Source organism: Emys orbicularis, chromosome 3 (genome assembly GCF_028017835.1).
Source record: "Emys orbicularis isolate rEmyOrb1 chromosome 3, rEmyOrb1.hap1, whole genome shotgun sequence".
Classification (NCBI taxonomy): domain Eukaryota; kingdom Metazoa; phylum Chordata; order Testudines; family Emydidae; genus Emys; species Emys orbicularis.
Genome location: NC_088685.1, coordinates 168,838,919 through 168,862,237, shown reverse-complemented (window position 1 = coordinate 168,862,237; position 23,319 = coordinate 168,838,919). Strand labels below are relative to the sequence as shown.

At 38.8% G+C, this 23,319-nt stretch overlaps 1 protein-coding gene across 1 annotated transcript in view; it reads right to left on the bottom strand.

Annotated features, from left to right (window-relative positions):
- The window catches only part of USH2A (usherin), a 578,278-nt gene that overhangs the window by 121,902 nt on the left and 433,057 nt on the right, over positions 1 to 23,319 (bottom strand). The window contains exons 47-50 of the mRNA XM_065401740.1: positions 22,673 to 22,871; positions 11,981 to 12,149; positions 7,493 to 7,714; positions 1,414 to 1,637 (exon numbers count right to left, since the gene is read on the bottom strand). Coding sequence (XP_065257812.1) covers positions 1,414 to 1,637; positions 7,493 to 7,714; positions 11,981 to 12,149; positions 22,673 to 22,871 — 814 coding nt within the window. The remainder of the gene's footprint in view (positions 1 to 1,413; positions 1,638 to 7,492; positions 7,715 to 11,980; positions 12,150 to 22,672; positions 22,872 to 23,319) is intronic.

Genomic DNA, 23,319 nt, shown 5'->3' with positions numbered 1-23,319 from the left:
GATTTTTCATTATTAGTTATTAAAAATTCAGTTAGGTCAATAGCTAATTTTCTTATTTCCGTCACCCCTACCCCAGAAACAGATCCCCAGAGGTGAGAACTCTAAGAGGCATGACATCTGGTCCAGCTGATTTATATATTTTTACATTTTCTAAGTAGTTCTCCATCTGTTATTTTTAGAAGTTAGTCCAACTATTTTGCTACACATTTTCTTGTTAAAAACCATTGTAAATGGATTTAAATGTCGCTGCCATTTTTGAGTGATCATTTAATTTCATTCCCCCACCTTCATTGAACAGTCCATTAGATGGAAGTCTTTTCATATTTCTAGTCATGTCACTGGGGAGGGAGTGTGAGCTAGTGGTTACAGCTAGGGACTCCGAGTCAGGACTCCTAGGTTTTATTCTCAACGTACACACTGACTTGTAGTGTGACCTTGCACAAGTCTGGTCAAATTTTCAAAGGTGGCCAGTGATTCTTGGTGCCTTAGTTTTTGGGATACCCTTATTTAAACACCAAGGGCCTGATTTTTAGCAGTGTTGAGCACATGCATTGTGAGTGCTCAGCACTTTTGAAAGTTAGGCTCAAAGTGTTTGATTTCCATACCTCAAATCACTGACCATTCTTGAAAATGTTGTAATTAATTTATCTGAGCTTCAGTTTACGCTTCTGTAAAATAGAATTCCAATTATCTGCCTAAAAAAGGGTGTTGCATGGCTTAATTAATTAATTTTGATTAAATGCTTTGAGAATCCTGAGATGAAAAGTGTAAAATAAATATCATCATCACATCATCGTAACGGAACATACCCTGATTCCACTGAAGTCAATGCCAAAGTTCCCACTGAGTTCAATAGGGTCCAATTTAGTCCATGAAAAACATATCAGCATTGTGTTGTGTGTAAGGTTAGCTGATATGGTACAGAATCATATTCAACATCTGCATGGTATTCGCTATAGCAAAAAAAAATATTGCTACTCAAAAATTCTTACTCAGATACAATGAACAAGAACCCTGTCCAAATTGGGATGTATAGTGATATTTCCATAAAATCTTTAGTCACTTCAGTTTCTATTCCCACTCAAGTAGTGCCAATAAGGATCAACAATGGTCACACAACTCAAACTTGCTATTCATGCCAACCCTGTTGGCATGCCAACTTTTAGCCCCTATACTAATCTGAAGTGCCGGGCAACACTTCACAAGAAGCAGCTAATCATTATTAATTCCTTTAGAATTCATTGCAATAACATCAATCATGGTGAACTCATTCGGTATTAATATGGATGTAATGTGAAAATGAATAATGCACACAGGAGTTTTTATATTCCTATTTTAGAAAAATAGTTATGAACAATGTATTTCTCTGTCCATTGTCAAATCAGAGCCACTGAGAGGTTTTCTATCAATTACCTTCATCATCATTCCAGCTGAAATCTTGTCAGAGCAAACATATTTCAAAGGATTATATCCAACTCCATTACAGCATTCCTCGCTCTTCGGAATAAGTTCAGTCTCACAGCATTTTCCTGGCACTGGGTCATTCTTTTTAGCATGTGCTTTAGACTCACCACTGGAAGCTGAACAACATATGATATCTGACATATTCCCATATTCCTGCCCACAACAGAACATCCCTGCAACAATAAAACATTATATATTAATATGAAAAATGGCGGGGTGGGGGGAGAGAAAGGGAAATAACTGAGAATAGTATACAGTTGAGCATAAAAATGTCACACTGAGGCAGCTTGCTGGAATTGTGCAGAGAGGAAAAAAATTGAGATTCAGGTCTGAATGTGAGGTGACTGAACTGAGAGTCCTTATTCCCAGATGTACCTGAAAACAATTAACAAATGGAGAAAACAGACAGGGGTCCTCTAGAATCTCCTCACTTCTCGTGAGCTGGTGTGTGAACTCTGCTATGAAATACTGTATATATGGATGGTACCTTACATGTTAAGTTAAAGACAGACAATCAATGATCAGCTAATTTAGAATGAGGAAATTTAGTAACCCCCTGATGGCATTCTTTTGCTTTTAGGCACAGGTGTACTAAATATGGGCTCATTCACCTTCAAGTGGCCTTTGAGCAGGACAGCCAGTTAACTAATGGTTAGATATTAACAAAAATAGCCTTCTAAAGAAAGTTGAGATGCATATTTTGTGCCCCATTATATCGGCTTGTACTGTGTATATAACACTAAATGAAAAGACCTTCAAGGTACCAACAACTATGATTCAATTCTCTCTTTTATAAAAGTTTTAATATCGTTTCTTGTTTTTTATTTCTAATAATAATCACATTTTATTTCATTTTCTTTCCCTATTTTTATTTAAATTTCTTTTTAAACTAAATATTTTTGAGTGATGAAAACATAAAAAGCACCCAAAATCAGGGCAAATGTTCATATATTTTCCATGCACAATTACTCATTTGTAAATTATTTGTTTTGATATTGTCCCTTCTCCCCAAAAGGGAATGTGTAAATTTTATCTCAGGGAAAGTTTTTCTGAAAATCCTTTAAAATTAGGGATGTACACTAGGAAATGTCATTACCGACTCAACCATGATGGCATGAATTGTGCCATAATGAAAAACAGGACCACAATGTAAAATGAAAGCTAGAGTCAAAATAATTCATATTTGACTTGGTCTCTGCATTCTCCTAATCAGACATTTAAATGCAGCCTTGAGTTCCTTTACTGCCATTTATTGCAGCAATTCTTTTATAACAAGCCAGAGTCAATGCACACTGCTCTTTAAGGGACTGATCCTGAAAGCACCCACGTGAGTAATCCCATTCAAATCAATAGGTGTACTTAAGGTAGTAAAGTTATTTGTATACATTACCTGTTTGCAGTATTGGGACCTTACATAGCAATCAAAATGTGAAAACCAGCCTTCTAAGAGTTGAATATTTTTCTTTCTCCTCTAAATAAATAAATGCAGACATTGACCCAATTCAATACTAATAACCAGCCATCTGATAGCTCTGAGGGACTCTTGACAGGCAAACTAAAATTTTGATAATGAACTGTTTTCATACTGAAAAAACAACAACTCTGCATTCTTTTGCTGAGAACCTCATCTTTGTTTAACTGAATTAAATTTTTTCAGCCAAGATTTCACTCACATAACAAGAAGTGACTCCCTTTCTAGTTTCTTTGGTAAACCATTACTTCTTTAATTATTATCAACCTTGTTCCAGTGTGATAAATTGCTAATTACTTAATACCCTAATCAGCGTTCATTCTTTGCACAGATAAACTGTGACAGCGCCATTAATTTAAATAGTAATTTCACTTAATGGCCAGAACGGCACACCAGATTTTTATGCAGCATTTTCTGAAGACTGCATCCATCACTGCAATATTCTGACATAAAGATGTCTGACGTGCACTAACTCACTTAGGGAGAGCAGATGTTGCAGAGCAGAGTTTGGTAGTAATTCCCATAGTGCATCACTTCAGCATGAATGAGCTGCAAATGCAGAGATAGACAATCTTCTGAAACTGCATTGCATAGCCTTTGACCCCTTCCTAATTTATCACATGTAGCACTTGACTCTTGAACCTTGACACCGCGAATGTACAATTTTAAATACGCCCCAAGAAAAACAAAATAGGTCCATATAATATTGATGGATTGATTTACTTTCCAACACCTCTTCATACAATTGCTTAAAGATGGAGAATTTCCTTTACACTGTTTGCTTATTTTACCAAAATACTGATTACTAAATATTTATCTGGAAATCAGCTGGAATGTGTGTCTCATGTTTTTTATATGCATGTTTTACAGGCAGAAAATGCAGTACAGCATGGAGAAAATATATGGGCTGGAAAAGCATTTCTTGCTCATAGTGATTTCTGTCAACAATTATTTCATGTTCATCCCCACAACTGAAAAAATTTACAAACATAGATGGGTAATGAATGACTAATTTAGTATAGCTGCAAAACCAACGGTTTCAAGAGGAAGAATGAGAATTAAAAGGCTTACGCTTCCAAGCCAGAACAGAGGATCAACAAAATACAGAGCCAGTGTACACTGAAAGCTATTCCAGAAATCCTTGGCTTGAAGGTGGATATTGCAGCTACCGCAGATTGGGAATCACAGCTGTGCAGAATAGCGTATTTTGAGATCCTGGCCTGGGATCATAGGGGTAATTTATCAGAGAAAATTGGAGAAATTATGAGGTGGTTTCTGGTCACTCAATGCTTAAGAACCACCACAAGAAAACTTCGGATGCTTGTATGCAATTGTGAGGCTAGGGGAGGATATATTGTATGCAGTGGCATCATTGCCAGTCTTTGCCAGTAGATGTCTCTATGGTCAACCCTGCTAGTAAAGAGCCAAAATGAGAAAGGGAAAAATGAAACGAGAAATTGAGGGGGGAAATAAGTTCACAGCAATCTGAGATTGAAAGGGCCACTTGTCATGGCAGGATAAAGTCTCCAAAAAAGGTTGTACAGAAGCAAACAGTAAATTGACAGCATACAAGACCTTACCCAAATGTACATTACAAACGTGGGTCCAGATTCTGCAAACATAACTTGATTTCAATAGAATTATTAATGTGTGTAAAGTTAAATATATGCACAAGTGCTTGCAACATTTGTTGACATTGATTTGCTTCCATCATACTTTTCAGAAAACAAACTCACCAATAAAAAAAACTCACTTGAAGTTACCTTTTTAAACATAGCATTCATTGGCTAAGTACAAAGTACAGCATCAAAAGCATTTCAGCTCCAGAGTAAGGCCAAGTAGAGAATGGAACCATTATACAAGAAGCAAGTCCCATTTTCTTAAGAGAAGTGTGTTATGCTTTTCTGCGGGAGAATATTTTTTCGTTACAATCATAGGCATGATGGGGTGGGAGGTAAGCAGATTTTAAGGCTGGCTGGTACATTTTCTTGATGGTTTTGCAAGGCTGAATTGCCACAAGAAATTAAGCACCAAGTATACAGAGTATGATATATGAAAACATAGCCTATTTTATGTTTAGTTCAACAAAATAAGAATTTTTAAAAACTGAGTAATCGTTGAACAAATTTGTCTTTCAAACATATGTGTGTGTCCAGTCTTATGCTTTCTCACAGCAAAATATGTCCTCACAGCAAATCTATGAGTGATGAAAAAGCTACCGATTTTATTCTTTAATAGCCAGAAATGTCATCTTGACCCATTTTCAAGAAAAATTGCATAAATGATAGAGCAATATAGGCAAACACTTATATAAAAAATAAAAAATGTTTAAAGGCTTTTAAAATATATATTAAGAAAAAAAGGTTAAGAATACACATGCAGTGAAATGAAGAACATGACTTTTATCCCAAGATACCTGTATTACACTTCTAGACAACTCATCTGCCCAGAGAGAGCAGTAAAAACATAAACGCTACCCCAGCAGTTCTGTTCCAACAGCATCTGTTAATTCACTCCATTTATAAAATACATATTGACAAAGACAACTGAACTGGGACCAGGGAGATTTGATTTGGTGTGAGAAAGTCAATTCAATGTGATTTTGTTAAAGGGCTCCTGCAGGCAAATAAAAGAGTTTAAGTAATAAAGTACATAAAGAGATGTTTTACGAGTCAGCCCCGTCTTGTGGCAGCTGCACAATGAACTGCCATGCAAGAGGGTCTGGTACAGGAGTGATATTGTGTGATTTCTACGTTGATGTTGTGGAGCTGACAAGTAAGGATTGGGGTGACGATGAGCAAAGAGGATGCTAGCTGTGTAATTCACCACTGGAATGAAAAGAAGGCATGGGAACCACTGGAGAAAGCTGTGATGCTGGTTTAGCCCTTTTCCAACAATTATCACAATGGTATGGGAAATCCTATAGGTTTGGGTGAAGAATACATCTAATGTTACCATAGGGGGTTGAAGTGAGAAAGAACTCAGGTGAAGAAAGGATGACCTGTTTTTGGTGGGGAAGGGCACGGGATGCCCTGTCCAAGGGGTTCATGGAGACTTATACTTAATGATACCTGACATTATGAGCTTGATTTTCAAATCTGGGTATCAAAATTAGGGTGCTCATTCCACAGCTAAATGCTCTCACTGATATGTAGGTGGCCAAATACCTATTGTAGTCATTTCGGTGCCAATCTGGGCACACAAAAGTGGAACTGGGTACTACAATTTACGATTCCCATGTTTAAAAATTGGGCTTCCCTTCTAGATGACAATTAGTAAAGAATAGTTTTCTTCAGACTGAAAACACCTAAGATTAACAGGCTTTTACTTTTTCTCTGAATACTGTGTTAAGAAGGATATTTGTACCGGAATACCTACTTATGGTTGTTAATAACAACTAGCTCTTCAATCTGTAGATCTCAATCTGCTTCACAAAAGAGGTAAGGATCCCTGCTCATTTACAGATGGGGAAACAAAATGGCAAAGCGATTTTCTTAAAAACAACGAGGAGTCCTTGTGGCACCTTAGGCACCAACAAATTTATTTGGGCATAAGCTTTCATGGGCTATAACCCACCTCATCAGATGCATGGAGTGAATAAAAGTAGGCAGGTATAAATATACAGCACATGAAAAGATGGGAGTTGCCTTATCGAGTGTGGGGGGGTCAGTGCTAACAAGGCCAATTCAATTAGGGTAGATGTGGCCCATTCCCAAGAGTTGACAAGTAGGTGTGAGTATTATCTTTTTTTCCCATTAAGATCTTAATTTTAGGTCACTGCAATTCTATGTGCAACTGTTAAACTATCGGTCCTGCTGAAGCATTGGCTGAATCCACTCTATCAAACGGAACTTGATGTGTGACAGGTGGACTGGGTACAGCGGGTGGGGATTTGGTCTCATCACTAGATCTTATTATTTAAAAAAAGCTATGGGCTATTTTCCCCAGCCACCGTGTGGGTGCACAAATGAGGGAGAGGGTCCAAATAGACTCATCCCCTCTACTTCCTACTTGTTTACACCCAAAGACCCAGGAACAATGGAAATCCTTGTGCTGAGAGGCACGAGGACTTAGCACCACTCTCAGGACAAGTATCTGCAAGGGGAGTGGAGAGAGGACTGGAGTGAGGCCAGACACAGAGAGGGGGGCAGATGGTGCACTCCTCTTGGTTTCCAGAAGCTCCAGGATGTGTTGTGCCTGCCGGAAGCACACAACCTCCTGGAGTGCCTGCTAGGGCTGTGCCCTGGCTTTATGCCACAATGTAGCCCTATATTTTAATACTAGACTACGTAACTTTTTCTCAAAAGGCAAAGAGGAGAGAGAGATGATGATGGGATGTGGAATAAAAAGACCCACATCCCTGAATGCTCCTTCAGCAGGGTGGGGTGGGGAGGGAGTTAAGTCTTTATTTTAATGAAAGGGGCACATCTGCTGTACATCTATGTGCTTCATTGCAGAGTGGCCAATGTTGGACTAGGGCTGGGGAGGTAGAGAGCCATCCATGCCCAGCCCTGGTTTTTCTATACAGTACATTTTGGTGGTAATGTCAGAGCTTACCTGGGAGAGGTCTGTGTGCAGTTCCCTTGTCTCCATCACCGCAGCAGATCAGGTCTTTGCTTACTAATTGCCCACCACAGCACTGATGACTGAAGCCATCATGGAGTGATCCACCACAGCAGATCTGATTCCCTGACGTGGAATAAGGAGTACCCTGGCAGCAAGAGTCACCAACTCCAACCGAAACCCTGTTTTGTTCTTCATTAGGGCAGCACACTTCTCCTGTTAATTTAAGTATAAAATTGGTGATTTCGTGCATATGCGGCTATTGAAATCTTTGAGAGAATTCACATTGACTGCAGTGGATATTGTATTGGGGTCATAGTCTATTATCTTTAAATACAAATCATTGCACATGAAAACACAGACTCTTTTGCACAGAGTCATTTCCTATACTTCTGAGTGCTGTAACGTTATAAATGCTTATAACAACACCACCACAAACACACAGGCACCAAAGCAGAGGCTAAGTTAGAGCTCTTTGAAATGAAATGGCTCATAAGATATTTATTGCAATATAAGCAAGACAAAGTCTGCATAGAAAAGCAACATACTTTTAAAAAACCTTCTATATTTGTAAGCACTTTAAGCTAGATTAGTGTTGGTTTGATACTTGTAGCATAGGCAGCCACAGAGTAATGAAGATTTCACTTTTGAAGGCTGCCAGTTACCACCGTTTATGAGGGTGGGTTTTGATGGGGTTAATTGTGTACCAGAAATGGAGAGGCGATTGCTAATTCATTCAACACAGGACACAAAGTAGCTATCAAATGGTAACAACTACCATTTGGGGCTTGATTTGAAATAGTGACCTAAGAGTGGGGGTTCTATAGTATCTACCTAAACTGGAATATTTTGTGTGGCCCAAATGCTGATACTGCAGGATTTGAAAAGAAGCACGGGAAACAGAATAGGGGTGATGGCAGTGTTCTGCTTTTCAGGACAGTCAGCAATACTGACAAAATATTTGGAACTCTCGTTACTTTTTAAGCAATTTTCTCTTGTCCTTCTAGATTCATTTTCCTCTGTGACAGACACAGCTCGAATCCTCTTCTCTTGAAAGGATGAGTGTTCCAATAATGACTTTAAACCCCATGCCGCTATTAATTGCGAGACACAAAATATGCACTGATGACATTCAAGGTAGAGCATTATTTCTCTTCACTCAGAATTCGTTGGTAGAAAACGTGGCACGTGAGGGGTATTAGCATTATTTTTTTCACTCTGCTTAGAGAGTGCAACCTTCCATTTTAGCTCTGGGATACATTTTGGCACTTCAGCCTGCTCCAGAGTCACAGAACCGAGACTTCCTAATTTGTAATCTTCATGCCGTTAGCACAATATGCTGCTGTACATCTAGTGCCATCAAGCTGGCCAAACAACATCTGGGAAATATGTATGCTTAGAGAGTACCCTGTATAAATATCTTTATCAAATAAAGTCAATAATAAACAAAAAGACAAGAACAAATCTTTCCAGAATAATAGATATAATCTGTTTAGATACTTAGCCATATTTTCCTTCATTCCTCAGAATCTAATTTAGTGACTGCACAGCAATAGGCCTCAAAACAGTGAATGTAGGTTACATCAGTTGGAAATAAAACTGTTTTTTGCAAAGGACTATTAGACATTAGACACAAAGGATCAGTAACCTTCTCATTAACCTCTCAAAATGGGATCCATTCCAAGCTAGGTTTGAAATGTTTTCTCTCTGAAAACTACCATGCAGTCTTACCAGTTAATTGTTATCCTTATCAAAGGATGACCCACATTAACATTTAGCTTGGGGTTATTAGCATATTTATAAAAAAAGAAAGAAAACTGACCAACATTGTTCATGTTGCTGCCCTTTAGAATAAGAAAAAAAAAGAGGGAGAATGCACTAAGTATATTTAAAAAAAAATATTTGCAAATCATGTACAAATATTCACGGCTTCATGCTTGAGGACTATGATTGAACATGAAATATTTTCAGATACAAGATGCTTTGTGTCACTATTCTTTTCTTTCCTGATGTAAACAACATTAAGCTAGTTAACACAGACCACTGGATGGGGATAGAGGTCACAGAATATAATCTTCCCATTTCAGTACATTGAGATTAATGAGCCAGCAAAATACTTTTCTCTGGTTTTTCTGAGAGCGCATTTTTCTGATGACATCATGGTAGACATTCTAATATTGTGATATATGAATTCCTTTTCAAGGGATTGGCGCTCGAGATGTGCTGAACATTTTGGCAGGAATTCAAGCATTTCTGAGCATAGACAGTGCATGACATCTCATGGGCAAGCATTTTAGCTCCTGACCTGTCAACTGCCTGCAAAGAGATTTGCGTACTAAACACCCAACAAAAAAATCTTTTTGAGGGCGACCAGGCCTACAGTCTTTGAATAAAAATCAGTAACCTAAATGGGAAAAATACTTAAAAGTCATATTTCAGGAAAAAATACATTTGGGGTTTGCAAGCTCAAATTTTGTCTTAAAAGCACATCAGAAAAGGTGAGAAAAGCAGCCAGCAAAGTACATTACAATACTGCATAGGAGCTACCAGCATTGGTCGTTTATATGCCAGAAAATTAGGATGTGTTGGGGAGATTACGTGCATTTTAGCAGTTAGGTGATTAGCTGCAAAGAACCCTTTTCTAATGTGATAACATGGTATTCCTGAGCTGCATTTCTAAGTTTTCAGTCCTGCATTACTGTCCAGTCCCTAGGGTGAAAGCGAGTGGGAGCACTGGTACACTACTGAGACACCACCTCTCTACCCATCACTTCACCTAAGAGTGAGATCATCTGAGTGCTTGAAGTGATGGTCTGTACAGTCAACAAGTCTAGAGTTTAGGGAGTTCTCATCTGAGGTTCCAGAGGGTCTGGTATTTATTTTTCCATAGGCTTCAGCTACACTATAATTTTAAACTGATATAGTAACCAATTAGAAATATGGTTGGCTCTAATGATGGTTTGTGTCAGCACATAACATCCCGGGATGCGTGACCTCATAGATTTCTGGTACCACTTTGCACCACGTTCTCTGGCTCGATCCTATGCTCATGTCACTGGCAAAGCTTGTATTGCCTTTAATGATGCAGGATCAGAGCCTCTTTCCACAAAAGAGGCACTATGGGGCAGCTGCCCAGATTTTCCTAGATTGCACACATGCAAAAACAATTAGGCAATAGGGCTGTGTTGTTGAAGAAGCTGGTGTGTGCACAGAACTCATGTGTGTTTGTTGTAAATGGGTCAGATAAGCATGTCACAAGAGAGTTAGAGCATGTTGGAGAGCCTCTTTACTCAAGCTTTTTCTGAGGAGTTGGGCTAAGTGGGAACTGTTCCTTTCCTTTTTGCAGGGGTGGAGTTTCTGTAGTACTGACATTTTATCAGTTTGTCTGTCAAGATATCTTTTTCATTATTTTCAAATTTGTAGTAGGTGCCTAGAGATAAGGATGATGGGTGCACAATATAAATCAAATCAACCAACCAATGAATTGGAGACCTAAGATATAGCAGTCAGGAGCAACAAGAAATATTTAATGTTCTCTCTTTATCCCCTCACTCTATAACCCAATAATGTTTAGTAGTAAGTAAGTGATATTTTAAATGTTAAATGGAATTTGAAATGGATAACTGGAAGCCTTCAATATGAAGTAGAATGTGAACATTTTACCAAAAACATGATTTATTTCCTGAAAATTAGAAACAAAGGCACTTTTTTAAAGTAATGGTTACGTTACAAAAGTTACATGTAACTTGTCACGTGTTTCACCTGAGAATCTTTTTAAATACAGTAGTGTTCTGTTTATATGCACCATTAGTAGGAATTCCTTACAAAGAAAACCCCACACCATTTTGACAGTAATGGTGCTGTCCAGGGATCTGCAGAGACCATCATGTTACTGAACAGTCCCATGGATTAAAAATGATGATGCACTTTCTGCATTTGGAGAGGGAGTCCGCTGCAGCAGTATTAACACCAGGAGCATCTGAGAAATGTTGAGCTTGCCATCCAACATATATAGTTGCACTTCTCTGTACGTATCACAGGTATGGAGGGACTAAAAGCTCTTGCTACAGGAGCAGGCAGGCAGACCACCACAAGATTAAGTCACACAAAAGACATAGCACTACAAAATTGCTTGACAGCGTCCCTATTAAGCAGAACTGCCCTCCCCATTAAGCAGCAGTTGTTGCTGTTAAGTATCATTCATGTTAAATTCGTTTGGGAGATGACCCAATTAGGAAGATTTATCGGTTAGGCATTTCCTGTGTAAGTGGAGTCGACTGTGTTTAGGCAGCAATATCAAGGCAATTTCTCATTGCCCATTCCATGTCGGTACAGAACCTTTGCTCATCTATAAATGACATCAAAAATCTCTATAAATGCTGAACATATTAATATGTATTCACCTTCCTTGGTTTAAGAGGTACATCAACTCTACTGTGCAATTTTATTTCTTTCAAATGCTTGAAAGAAGTTGCCTCTTACCTGCTAATACCTGGGTGTAATAGCCACCGCAGCACTGATACTTTGGTTGCACAGCGTGTATCTGACCACCACAGCAAACCCCCAATGAATTAAGAATAAATGGAATGTACTTGTCCTCACAGCACTGGAAGCCAGGTTTATTGTTGTGCAGAATCCCATTACAACACACCTAAAAGTAGTTTAAAAAATAGAAAGCCAATATCTGTTAAACAAAACATAATGCACCCACTGACAAAACAATGTATATGAAAAATGTGTACAATAAATTCTAGCTCTGATGTTAATATGAATGCAGGCAAACAAAATGCAACACGGCTAAAATCCTGTGCCCTCCAGCATTATTAGACTTCAATAAACTACTGTTCATCTGACAGAATGTTGCTATTTTGTGGCCTTCGACCATGCTGCATCTTAATAAAATACTCCATTAATATGAATTGTCTTCACATGACTCCTAGGATGTTTGAGTCTGGCAATGTGGAGTAGATTTCAATATATAGATATAATCTGCCCCCACCTTCCCATATTCAATTTTTATTTTGATGAGACATCTGATCTAAAAACCTTACAACTAGGAAAAACAGGACTTCCCAATATGAGCTCTTGAGTTTCCTTTTCACATTAAAATAGTTTTCTTCTTATAGCATACGATCACTTATTTATTACCACAAGTCTACAGACAATATGATCTCAAGAGAATATAATTTATATACTTTTTTCAAAATAAAATTTACATGGAAATGAATTTTGAAAAGGCCTTTTAACTGTGGTCTTCTCTCCAGGTACTGTAGAGGAAATTATACGCTTGAACAATCAAATAATTATTTGTATGCTTACTCCTGTGCAGATAGACCGGCATCCTGTATACATAACAAATCATATAGCACAGTTGGGAAAATCATAGTGAAAGGTAACCTCAGAACCTGTTCAATGCAGCTATATTATTGAGAATGGCTGCCTCTTGTGGCTAGAAGGAAAATGCAGTTGGCAGTACAGCAGAGTGTTTAATCGCGATCATCCCTTTCTTTTCTAATTCAGCTCATCACAACAACAGAGAAAGAAAAGAAAAGAATGTGTCTATCTGTTCAAAAGGAGCTTTTGTTTGTCTAGTTCCTTTAAATTCATTACTGATTGACAAAATTAAATAATTAAGAGAAGTGAATGACTTACTCCCTAGATTAACAGCTGAAATAATTGAGGAATGATGGACCAAGTGGTATGAACTGATAAAAATAAAATCGTAGATATAACATTTATAACAACACTATGTATATCCTTCCTGGAAGAAACACACAACCCATGCTGCCACCCCCTCTCCTCTGTGTTACTATCTTGTGTACATGGCACCTTTTCTTTTACTGTTCATGTAAGAAAATAAATTGTATTCTCAATTATCTTGTAAATTTCTGATCACCAGATTCTGTCTGGCTTTCATGGGGGTGTGCAGTGCAGTGAAAGCAAGGAACCACTGCCTCTGACTTTCCATGGTCTGCAAAAAAGCCAGGCAGAAAGGCAGTGGCTCCATCTCTCTCTCACCACAGGACCATACAATGCCCTAAAGGGGATAGAGATGGGTGAAGCATTATAAAGGGTGGGTTCACCTTATAAAGGAGTGTTGTGATAGGCACACTCCTTCTGCCATCCAGTGCTCCTCTGAGAAGGTGAAGCTCTGCACTTAAATGTAGTTGTACTTAAATGACCTGTAGTTACTACTCCTTAAAAATAAAGCTGCAGGAGGTCTGGTCGGTATTAAGCCACTCTTCCTTCTTCACTCACATTTGTCACCAGATGGACCCAGAAGATTAGCTGCAGTGTCTCTACCTTCCCAGGTCCTTAAAAGTACCCTTGGCTCTATCAAATCAGCCAATATGTGTATCATTGGCCCCAATGTAGACTGCATGAATTAGAAATTCTTCAGCCTTCGTAAGGGTATCCTCTGCTCCCCTTTTCATATTACTTCTCTTGGGACACCAGAGGCAGTATATAATCTAGTTATCTGAGTAAATGATGGCTTAAAACCTAGTCTTCAACCCTGCTCTAATCTCTTTCCCACTGACGGTCCATTCTGATGGTGCTTCTCTTTGTAATCTACCTAATTTGGTTTCTCTGGTTTCTTTCACAGGCTTCAGTTGCTTCTCAATGTTTCCTTGTCACCCAGGATGAAAAGCAGTGAGAACCTCATCCAGATAGTGTCCCCCTAGACTTTGCAGAAATAGAAGTACTGCACATCTTTGAATTAGCCAGCACTGGGTCCTGCAGTAGCCATCTTATAGTCCAGCTGATGCCTTCAAGCAATGCTTCGAGTGGACTGGGCACAGCCACTCCACATGCCTCAAAGAAGTATTGTAAGGCTCACTTTATTACTGATTGTAAAGTGTTTTGAGACCCTTGGATGGAAGGTGCTATGTAAGTGTAAAGTATAATTATTAATGTTTCTTCTTTCCCAACTGAACTCCCTTGGGAAATCCCCTATCAGATAACTAGCGATGTTCTCTGACCCTCAGTAGCTCCACACTCTTATTTAAAATGACTCAAGTCTTCCTGTCAGGATCTTCCAAAACCCCACACAGAGCTTCCAGAAAAAATCCCCAGTCAGAGCTAAAATACGTCTGGACTTTTTTATCTGGCGTTACCAATTGATGTACTTGGTGCTATTATTATGTAGCTACATAACGTCCTCTGCAGCCAGCTGTAAATTGTGAAATAGCACTTTTTTGGCAGCACTCTCAAGACAGTCAGTTACTATTTGCATTGGTATTAAGCTCAAAGAATTTGCATTATCAACCCATAAAATAAAATGTATTCAAGTAGCGTTAGGATTATGTCACAAACCAAATCAGCAAAGGCATTGAAAGTAATGGCTAAAGGTTATTATTATCTCATCCTCTTATATTTAGGTGCGGCAGCACATACTGGATGTTGTAATGGTGCCCAGCAATTTGAGATCCTTGCAATAATCAGACACAGTAGCCCAAACACTTGACCAGGTCTTAGATTCCCCCCTGTAGAAGGCTGTGACATATGTACAGACTAGACAGTAGGTCACAGTGTTATTAGTTGCAATGGTGTGGACAGCTTGTCCTTAGCTATAGTCACTGTACTTAAACATGTTGTTACATTAATTCATTTGCAAATGGATACCTGTAAAAATCTTACTATCACACACACAGTGGTAAATCACTCTCGGGCTGTATTTTCTATGAACAGCAGGTGGTGATCGTGTTCCCTCTGCTCACGACAGGCATCCTTCAAAGCTACTAGCTGTGAGCACTTGGTTGCTCAGGCATGCAGTTGTGTAAGGCAGGGAGCAGCCATGTTTATCTATCTTATCACACACACACTCCTCCAGAGCCACCTATGAGACTGGCAAGTCTCAAAAGACTAGATGGAATTCTTATGAGCTATGAGCTTGTTAAAAACACTTTTCTGCTTGTGGAGCAAGCACTGCAGCAAGGACTGACCCATGACATCCTCATGTGGGAAATAAATCTCTTCTATTAGTAAGTACTGCTATTTTTTGGTTAATTGGTCCCCAATACTGTATAAGTTCCCTGCTGTCCATTGGCCAGACCATAGGAACTGAAAATGCGTCTCCTGGTGTTACATTACAGGGACCTGGTGCTGTGGTGAGAGTCCAGTGAGGCCTCCCACTCCTTTTCCCAAGCTGTTGCTTTCCTTGGACAATTAACACAGATGTGAATTTTAAAACCTGAGAGTAAAAATTCTGTTTGCAGTGGTATACGTTGTCCTAGTAGAGTAATTTGCATTTGGGATGTTATTGACCAAAGCTTACTATATTTCTGTACTGTCCTCTTTTTTGGGGCCAGATGTTGACCTGAGCATCTTGCCCAAGCCCTGAGAGAACCTAGAATAGACTTTGCAACCCTGCTGCTAGTGTTCACGTGAATGTTGACAGACTTGTGGCCTGAATGGAATGTGCCTTGTGATGCTGCCTTAATGTCCAAGAGTCCTGCCTGTGAGATTGAGCTATTTCAGGAGGCTAGGTATAGAGCCACTATTTTTGTTGCTGTTCTTCTTAAAGAAATGAGTCCTGACAATGTTTTGAATAAATGGCATTCATGTATTAATTATGATGAGTCAAGGGGCAAGCTTGCACCTCCTAGTCATGCCAGAGCTCCTTTTGATTAGTTCATTAACAGCAGATTTATGTAGCTTGTCGCTGCTGAAAATAAAAGTACTGCAGCTGTATTAACACTTCCATTCAGTCTCCTTTTAGGCACTGAACTGTTCACTGTGACCATTGTTGTTATTCAAACTCATGAGCCATTGCTTAATGAAATTATTTCCCTTTACACCACTATTTTAATTAATTTTTTTTCATTGTGACAATCTCTCATTGCTTGCTTTGTTAAATTCAGGATGCACATAGCAACAGCAGGACAGTTCAGGTGGTATAGCTACACAGGCAATGGAGAAGTGCCTTCAGCACTTCAGGTATCTTAGCTGCTGGGTGGAGTTGTAACACACTCCACCACTAATTTGAATATCTCCCTCAAAACTCCAGAGGATGTTTGTTCAATTGGCTAATGTCCTTTTAAAGATTTCAAGTGTGAACAGGATTGTGTGGGCAACACACATTAGTAACGACACCTAGGCAAGAGAGTGTTATGAACTTCAGCAGACTGAAAACACCAGCATAACAATCCTGGGACTGAAAAAGAGGTATTGTCAGATAGTGTATATTTCATATGTGATTATACAAATGAAGCCCCTCCTGTCAAGCAAACCACAGATGTATTGTAAGCCAGGAACTCGACACTCAGCTTTTCAGTAAAGCTTGTCTTCCTATGGTTTTTGGCATTCAAGCATCACACACCTGTCCAATGACGGCAAAAGAGTGTATTTTGATGAAGAAAGAAATAAATGCCATCCCAAGGAGTTTTAGTAGAATAAGTTCAAACAGGTTTAAAAGATTCAACAAGTGCAGAACAAATTAAATAGGATTAAACTTAGGACCTGATCCAAAGCACATTGAAGTCAATGGGAGTCTTTCCATTGACGTCAATGGGCTTTGGATGAGGCTTTAAACTACCTCATTCATGGTCCTTTGCATGTGCATGGATTTAAAATTAAACAGTGACTCACACAGAGTAAAAGATTATTTGACACACTGCATTCCTATTATTGAAGTGTGGGTTTCTTTGTTGGGGGTGGAATTGTGTTTTAACACTCTTATTTTGTATATAAGGAACAAAGAATACAGTCCCTTTGTTCCAGTGTTCCATAACAACCAAACTGATATTGCAAAATGTCACCCTTTGATCAACAGATAAGGAAAAATGTTAATACATAACACTGGATCCCCAATTTAATTACATACAAATGGACTGATTGTCCTCTCACTTAATACCTGTACAAATCAAGTATAACCCCATTTAAGTCAATGGAATTACACCAGGATAAAACTGGTGTGAGAGGAAAATCAGGCCCATTGTCTCTTGCATAAAATATACAATTAATAAAACGAGTGAAATGCCAGCTTGCTTGAGGGAGATTCCATGCCATATTTCAAAGATGACTTTGCCAGTGTTTGCCCCAATTACCACTGGTTAAAGCCCATATGAAAGGGAGTGGAAAGAGAAGGAAAGAGAAGACTGCAGCTCAGCATGGGGTTTCTGTGACCAAAGTTAGATGCTTGCTGTTGAGCAAGCAGATGTGGCTCAAGAGGCATGTTCAATGGCTGAAGTAGTTGAGCTTTATGCAAAAGGGAGCAAGAGGAGTTGGGAAAAGCTGATTTTGGCTTAGGAGGGAGGGTATGAAGTTACCAGGTTTCACTTGAAGGAGAGGAGTACTTGTGGCACCTTAAAGACTAACAAATTTGAGCTTATGCTCAAATAAATTTGTTAGTCTCTAAGGTGCCACAAGTACTCCTGTTCTTTTTGCGAATACAGACTAACACGGCTGCAACTCTGAAACTTGAAGGAGAGTGAGAGGAAAAAGAACGAATCAAATGTGGTTCAGCAGGGTAGCCTCTGGGGGCGCCATAGGAAGAACTCAGCAGCACAGCAATCATGACAACTGCATTTGAAAATCCACAGGTCTTCTTCAAAGTCTCATTACCCATTTAATCAGAGCCCTTTCAGACTTAGCTGTGCCCCAACAGGCCCGTGTGGATATTGTCCCCCCAAATCATTCACACACAGTCCTGCTCTCTCGTCAATGGCAAAATTTTATGTGGATGCCTGGCTCAGAGGAAGGCAACAGAACACCATCAGTACGTTGGGAGTGTTATTTGCATTTCAGAAGCAGAATGGGCAGGACATGCCCCTAGTCAGACATTCAAATTAGAGCTGTGCTAATCATGGATTTTTGGTTTGCTGACAGTTGTAAAAAAATTGTGGGGAAAAATTGTTTTCAATCAACCCAAAATCAAAAATTTCCAGAATTTTTGGCAAATTGAAAAGTTGGGAAAAAAAATTCATTTCAGGTTTCAGGACAAACAAAACATTTAATTCAACCTGAAATTAAACATTTGATTTTGATTTCAGGCATTTTAAAACTTAAAAAAAAAAAAAGAAAGGATATTTCTAAACAACAGGAAAAATCAAAACATTTAATTTAGAAAATGTCAAAATGAAATGTTTTGACTTTTTCAGAAATTTTTTTTTAGGGGTTGTTTGGTTTGGATTTTTTTTTTTTTAAACCAAAATAATTTGCTGAAACAACATGAATCAATTAAAGTTTTATCAACCTGAACCTGCACTTTTTTCTCAAAAAAAAGTTTCAGCTGAAAAATTTCACCCAGCTATATTCAAACGTATAAAGTGGCGATAGAGTGTCCCACAGTGATTCCCACAGGCCCTTAGGGACTGTTGGCAATGTGTATTACAGCAGGCCAAGCACTGATTTGTGATGAGTATCCACAGTAGAGAAGATAAGGGGACAATATTTTCATAAAGTCACCTGCATGAATGAGTTGATATTTTATATAGGTCTATGTGACATGGCAGTCTTTGCCCTTTGGACCACCTGAAATCACCTGGGCACTTCCACATTTGTAAGCACCACTGTGTTATTTATGGGGTCCTCTCCACCAGTTCACCAGTACAACCTCAGGCAGGGACATACAATTAGAAATAAACTTCCCCCTTTGCTCACTCTCTGGGGAGGGAGAGGGAAAGATCTCCTCTTCTCGATATCCTGTCTCCTATGGCCCCCTTCCAGCCTTCCTCCCTTGCACTTTCTTCCCTCTCCTTTAACTGTTCCCAGCTGACGGGCTGATTGCTGTCATTGGGTATGTCTACACTGCGATTAGAAAAAAAAACCAAAAAACCCCCAACACCCATGGCAGAGAGTCTCAGAGCCAAAGCTAAAAATTGCAGTGTAGGCACTGGGGCTTGGGTTGGAGCCTGGGCTCTCAGATCCACGCCCTCATGGTTTCAGAGTCAGGGCTCCAGCCCGAGCCCCAATGCCTACACTGCAATTTTATAGCCCTGCAGCCCCAAATCCTCGAGCCCAAGTCATCTTGCCAGGGGCCAGCTGCAGCCATGCTGTCGATCTTTTATCCCAGTGTGAACATACCTATTAGCTTATCAGCTTCCTGCCTAATTAAGCCATTAAGCACGCATCCTCCCCAACCTTAAATCCACTCCAGGGGGTAGGAATAGTTAGTACCTTAGTGACCAGAACGCTGGGTCAGCTCTAGGCTGCTAGCACTCTGTCACCGTCTATTTTAAATTACTCCCAGGGCCCTAATCCCACACTAATAGTAATAAATGCTTACCAATGCTTGTACTGCACCTAGCTCAATAGGACCAAATCCTGAAGAAGAAGAAGAAGAAGAAGGGTCTTCTAGGAGTCTTGAGCACTACCAAAGTGCAAACAATAAGTAATACAACCTCTGGTGGAGTGGACTCAGTAAATAACAGTAGTGCTTACAAACATGAAGTGTCCTGTCTGTCATATGAGGATAACTACCTCAGAAGGCAGATATGAGGCTAAATGTATTAGTGTTTGTGAGATGCTCAGTTAGTACAGTGATGAACACCATAGCAGAAAAATAAAACTAACAAAGCTGTATTTTAAACATAGAAAATGCAAGTATTTATAAAAGACTGTTTGAAGTGTTGTAGCCATGTTGATCCCAGGATCTTAGAGAAACAAGATGGGTGAGATAATATATTTTATTGGGCCAACTTCTGTTGGTGAAAGAGAGCTACTCAGAGCTCTTCTTTGGGTCTATCACAACATATCCTATACCTCATCCAGTACACTAAATGCCCCAATAGCAACTATGTGGGTGAAGCCAAATAATCATTACACTCCAATTAATTCACACAGAAAAATGATAAAAGACAAAAACACCATATCACTCATGGGCAAACACTTTTCAAAAAACCATCACTGCTTATCTGACCTCTCAGTCCTTGTCCTTAAAGGAAACCTGCACAACACCTTCAAAAGATGAGCCTGGGAGCTTAAACTCATAACTTTGTTAGACACTAAAAATCATGGTCTTAATAAAGACACCAGATTTATATCTGGTTACAACAATTTATATCTGGTTACAAACCCACTACCCCTTGCCCCTCCTTGTTATCCTATGACTGGAGAAGTGTTATCGGGCCACTTCACCTAGGAATGTACTAACTACATATGCTAAACAATCTGTTCCACCTTGTATTTAGTTGCAGCACTCTGAATACCTTTCCCAGACCTGAAGAAGAGCTCTGTGTAAGCTTGAAAGCTTGTCTCTTTCACCAACAGAAGTTGGTCCAATAAAAGATAGTATCTCACCCACCTTGTATCTCTCTCTATATGAGACTGAAATTTTCCATCCTAAGAGTCACTGTGAAAACTGAGTGAAGAAAAACAAAGTAAACCGCAATAATTAAGAAAAAATATCTTTTAAAGTCAGTATTAATAATTCAGTGTAAGTAGCATAGGTAAGGGGTAGATACATATTTTTTTTCTTTACATCATCCCTAGAAGTATTAAAAATAATCCACATGCTACATTTTATTAAATGTTTACATTTGTTTCTCAAAATTAACAAACAAAAAAACCCATACATTCATTTACATTCCAGAACAAAATCATGCTCATAAGTCAGCAGTAAGGTTTCACAAACGCTAGGTGCATGGCACTCTATTGAATGCAACCCAAAGCTAAACCTATGTCAGCTGGAATAATTTATATTTTGATCTGAATCCCTCAAATAACTCACTTTCTTAATTACTGTCTCCTCTGACAGTGAATCTTGTGAATACACAGTTAGCTTTAGACACTGCACGCAGGATGATGCTGTTGACAAATAGCGACATTATTTCATTACATTAAATCTTACCCTCAAACTAAGAGTTTTCTACCTCATTTGTCAATAAAAACCATTTACAGACTCCTACTGTCTGGCTGCACTATTGATCCAACTCCTGAACAGCAACTGATTAATCTGCAAATGACCATAATTTAAAAATATTCCTGATGAATCATGATAGTTCCATTGCTCATTATTGTCATGTAAACAACCACCCACTTGTATCTGAATCTAAATAGATTTGCTGTAAAGCAGAATCAAGTCATTCAATCAAGGAAGAATTTGAAAGGCACCTAATCATCCCAATAAACTAATATTTGTCATGAAAATTATGATGAATGATAAGAGTTAAATGTACACCACAAAGCTTTAGGCTTCACTTCATGACTTTCCCCATAGTTTTTTTTTTTCCAAATAGACATGTGTACTACAGTGTAATTGCAAACCTAGAAACTTCACTATGGTCTCTATGCTTCACACTATGACTACTTAGAACTTTATAGTGACAATGCTGAAAGGACTTAGATCCTCATATACTTCAAAAAGCACAGCTCCTTACTACCTGAGCTAATGAAATATCTCCGTTAGCAGTATAAGGAATTTAACACACCTCTGAGCAGTTCTGATTGTATCCACTCAAGCCAGTGGTACACATACACTAACTAGTTAATTACAGGATTTCTTCTGATTAGGATAAATTGTAGTAGAGGGAGTTTATACTTTTCCTGGAAATTTTTTTCAGAGAAAACGGTTCATATAGCCATAGTTTTTAAGGCTATAAGGGACCATTAGGTGATCTAGTGTGACCTCTTTCAACAAAGGCCATAGAACTTCACCCATAGAACTTATGCCTGTAAAGCCCAAGAACTTATGTTTGATTAAAACATCTCTTCCAGAAGGGCATCTAGCCTTGATCTGAAGACATCGAGAAGTGGAGAATCCACCACTCTCCTTGGTAGTTTGTTCCAATGGTTAATCACTTATTGTCAAAAATTGTGCCTCATTAATAATTTGAATTTGTCTGGCTTAACTTCATTTCCAGGCGTTAGTTCTTGTTATGCCTTTCTCCATAGGTTAAAGAGCCCTTTAGTACCTCATACTTTTTCCCTGTAAAGGTACTTAAATGTGGGCACCAGAACTGGATACAGTATGTATCATTCTCAACAATATTGTACGCAGAGGTAAAAATCTCCTCCTTATTTCTACTCACTATTCCCCTTTTCACACTTCCAAGAATCACATTAGCCTTTTTGCCACAGCATTGCACTGGGAGCTTATGTTAAGTTGTTTGTCCACTATGACCCCTAAAGACTTTTCAGTGTCACTGCTTTCCAGGGTCCAGTCAGCATTCTTTGGTTCTAGATATATGATCTTGCATTTGACTGTTAAGTTAAATATATGCAATTTGCAAGTACCTTAGACTCTGGATGATAGCACAGGTCTCCACAGATGTTTTCATGTATCTTACATTCCAGTGATAGGCATGGTCTATTGCTTTGGTTCATTGGTAGCTGCTGGGCTGCAGTACACCTCCGCCAGGCTTTACGTAAGAGATCATATCCAAGAATAATGCCATTTGGTTGTCCTGGTGATGCCCAGTCAATTTGAAGAGATCTACAGTAAATAGAATAATTAATGTCTGGTACAACAATTAATTTAATATTCCTATTTTTAGTTGCGCTTCTGCTGACATTCACATTAATTTAGAAGTCTCCAGCAGTTATTCTTTTTATATTGGTCATATGGGTGGAATTATTAAAAGTGTCAAAAATCCCCTTCTAAATTGTCAAATTAACAAAATCTTTAATACCCAAAAAAGTAGCAAACTAGCAAAATTTGATAATATTTGGGAAAATGAACTCCTTGTCTGGACTGGACAAAGCACCTAAAAACTTTGAGATATAAAAGACCAATTAGATCATCCAGTCTAGGTATCTGCTAACATAAGATTTTTCCTTACAGAACATTTTCTAGCATTTTGTCCAGTTTAATATAGAATAAGTCAGACCCTGGCAGGGGAATGGATTAGAAGACCTAATACAGTAGATACTTCCTATCTCAG